The 3,215-nt window shown below is 40.4% G+C and overlaps 1 protein-coding gene across 1 annotated transcript; it reads left to right on the forward strand.

Annotated features, from left to right (window-relative positions):
• The first annotated feature begins 333 nt into the window (after positions 1-333).
• Positions 334-887, forward strand: LOC115634315. The gene has a single exon (XM_030531975.1). The coding sequence runs from the start codon at positions 341-343 to the stop codon at positions 743-745; it is 405 nt and encodes a 134-aa protein (XP_030387835.1). The 5' UTR covers positions 334-340; the 3' UTR covers positions 746-887.
• The last annotated feature ends 2,328 nt before the right edge of the window (positions 888-3,215 follow it).

The raw sequence follows: 3,215 nt of genomic DNA on the forward strand, positions 1-3,215 counted from the left end.
TAATGTCTCTGATAACACTTGGCCGGGGCATAGCTGGCCATATGGTAAATAAAATTCCGTTTTGGAACGTGTTATTTTATTTTCAGTGCACAGCATATTTTCCACCACGCCCGGCCATTTCTGCCTGCCTCTCCAGCAGTTGCCTTGGCAGCTGGTCTCAGTTGTAGGAGCACTCCTATAGCTAGGCGCGATATGCAAATCTGTGAGCTTATGGTATCCATTTGGCCGGACTTGCTCAAATCCTATTTGACTGGCATTGTATTTCAAACAGACACTCTCTTTCGTAACATTTGTAACAAAATTCGAAATTATAAACAGAGGAAGAGTAAAAAGGTATAGAATGTCGCAGGATAAGCAAAAAATTGCCAAGTTCCATCACGATCTGCAGAACAATGAGGTGCGCACCATGCACTACTTGGGCCTGGCCTATTTGGTATTGGCACGCACGCCTGAATTGCAGGTGAAGGTGCCGTTGTCCACACTAAACTATGAGGACGGCGACGATGTGGGCTTTGCCGTCCAGGTGGTGTTCACCTGTCCACCCAACTATCCGCTGCTGAAACCGAAAGTAGACATTGTCGAGAAGCGCAACCTGCCTATGGGCATGGAAACGGCTATGCGCGAGGAGATCACAGTGACGTTGGAGCAGCATGTGGGGCTGCAGATGATGGTGCCGGTGGTGACGCGACTGCAAATGCTGATGAACGGTGCACTGCGGCGTTTGCCGGCGCCGCGTTCAGCATGAAAAGTGACTTTAAATTCGTTTCAAGTTTGTTTGGGCTTACTTTTGTGCGCAGGACATTTAAGCCAAACACACTCACACACACACACACACACACACACATGTGGTGCTTTTTTAGCCAGTAAATGTTGAGTGCACGAGGAAATGCTGATGGCCTTTTTCTGTAGAAGTCGTCGTTGTCTCGTTTGATATACTAGCAACAAATTGTGTGGCATGCTTGATGGCCTGACCCAGGTCATAGGTGTGTCCATCAGACGGATAGACAGTGTCCTTTCTAGGTATGCTTGTGTGGGCATGTGTGTGTGTGTGTGTGTGTGTGTGGACAATTACGTGCACAAACATGTTTGCTCAACACACACACACACACACATCACAGTCACTTACAATCGAGTCACAAAAAACGGGCAGCAACTTACGCAATACGTGACTTCTGTCGCCTGATTTGGCATTGGAGTGCCCTGAAGTATGCAACACTTGGGCAAATGTTAACACGTGCACGCAAGCCATCTGGCAGCGACAGCATCGGGCGAACCACCACAAGCACACTCATTAATTGGTGGGTGGCTCCCCGGCTGCTTTTTAGGGCCGCAAACTCAGGCAAATGCATTAACTTATCTTTTATGCGCGTGCCAAAGCACTTTCCTTGCTTATCCATATAAATACGTATGTGTGTGTATATATACACATATCCATATAGCACGTATATGTGTGTGTGTGTGTGTGTGTGTGTGTCTGAAGACAGCAGTGCAGGCAAATCGCAAGGCTATTACGCTTAGCCTTTAGCATGGCTGCATCCTTTGCTGCATCTTTGCATTCTCTGTTACATTTCCTTCCTGCCGTTGAGCAAATGAAATTTTTCGGCAAAAAAAATCGCTAAATTATCTGCAGTAAGGTCCCAGTCCCACAGTACCCGCCCTCACCCCCTCCTCCAGTTGCTCCACATCCCCGGCACTCTTCAGGCGCTTCCTGTTTATGCTGCAGCTGCGCCAGTGACGACACATCTTTTCTTTTTCCTCCATTTTGTCAAGCTCGCCTTTTTGCCGCTGCCATGTCATGCCGGATGTCTCTTGGTAATTTAGATAGCCGCAGTTGCTTACAAGTTGCATAATGTTGATACTTCAAAGAGTTTAGCGCAAAGTGTAAGGAACACACACATAAGTATGCGAGTATGTACAAATATACAATACATGTACATACACGTATGTACTATAGCTATGAAATGGGATTAAAGCGAGGCATAGTTTAAGCAACTTTCAATGATTTAGTCCAAAGTGGCTTTGTCTTGACTTTCCTTGGCATTGCTATTGCTTTCTATTTGAAGTATCAATATTTTTATGGAAGGTATATTTATACAAATTGTTGCCTATCCAAACGCACCTTAAGGGCTTAAGAACCGTTCCGTTTCAATTGGATTTCAATAACTATTTAAGATATTAAGTAGCTCTTTATGTAAGAAGCTCTAAACGCCAAATGTATGTGACAATTAAAAAGAGAATTTGTTAGCCAATAAGTATAAATTTATCTGTCTGTAGATAACTCCATCGGTATATAGTTGTTGTTATAGATGTTTCACGACTTTTGGAACATTTATTTAAAATGGAGCACTATGTTTGACAAAGGAACGATCGGCGCAAAAATCAGATATATGTATATTTTTTTGTCATAATTATTTATTAATTATAAATATTGTCTTACTACTTACATATTTACACGTATATCATATTTCTGCAAATGCAATAACGTTTATTTAAATGGTAGGGCCTTGGGCACAAGAAATAAATTCCTTACTCATACAAATTAAATGTGTTTATCTAATTGTAAGGCCAAGTAATGTTTTGAATTAATCGTTTAACTAATTAATTCCCTTTAATTAATAGAAATATTCTCATGACTTCCTGCACATTTCCTTTGTTTGTATTTGCGAATTTAATTATTTCTTTAAGAGTTAAACTGAAGAAAAATGAGATTATAAATTACACATCTTCTTGCGAGTTGGTTGGGTGGCCTAAAACTGTGTTAACCTGCAGCTAAGAAAAGTAGTCAACAAAAATTTCTCTGTCTAATTTATGTATATATGTGATCATCTTTTGCGATCTTGGTTTATTTGAAAATCATTGGTATGCCTTATTTAGGAATGAATCAACAAATGTTTCCCAAACTAGACAATTTTTTAATTGCCCAGCGCGTTTCCCAGCAGAATAATCATATTTTTAAAAAGGATGACTAACTGTATATATATTCAAACAGTATATCCCAATTTATATAATTTTGGGTCCATTATAGACTGATCTTGAAAAAGTTATTTTAAGCAGCAAAAAAAAAAACACATTAAACTCTCCAGTGCTGTATGTACATACATATATCCGAACTAATCGGCCACTCGTGATAATTGCAATTATAATGCTCAATATTTGAATAAAATACCGAGATCAACACTCAGTCTTGTACCAACTTATCTTAGAATCGGAACGTT

The sequence above is a fragment of the Scaptodrosophila lebanonensis genome, unplaced genomic scaffold, assembly GCF_003285725.1.
Source record: "Scaptodrosophila lebanonensis strain 11010-0011.00,11010-0021.00 unplaced genomic scaffold, SlebRS2 tig00000001-arrow-pilon, whole genome shotgun sequence".
Taxonomy (NCBI): domain Eukaryota; kingdom Metazoa; phylum Arthropoda; class Insecta; order Diptera; family Drosophilidae; genus Scaptodrosophila; species Scaptodrosophila lebanonensis.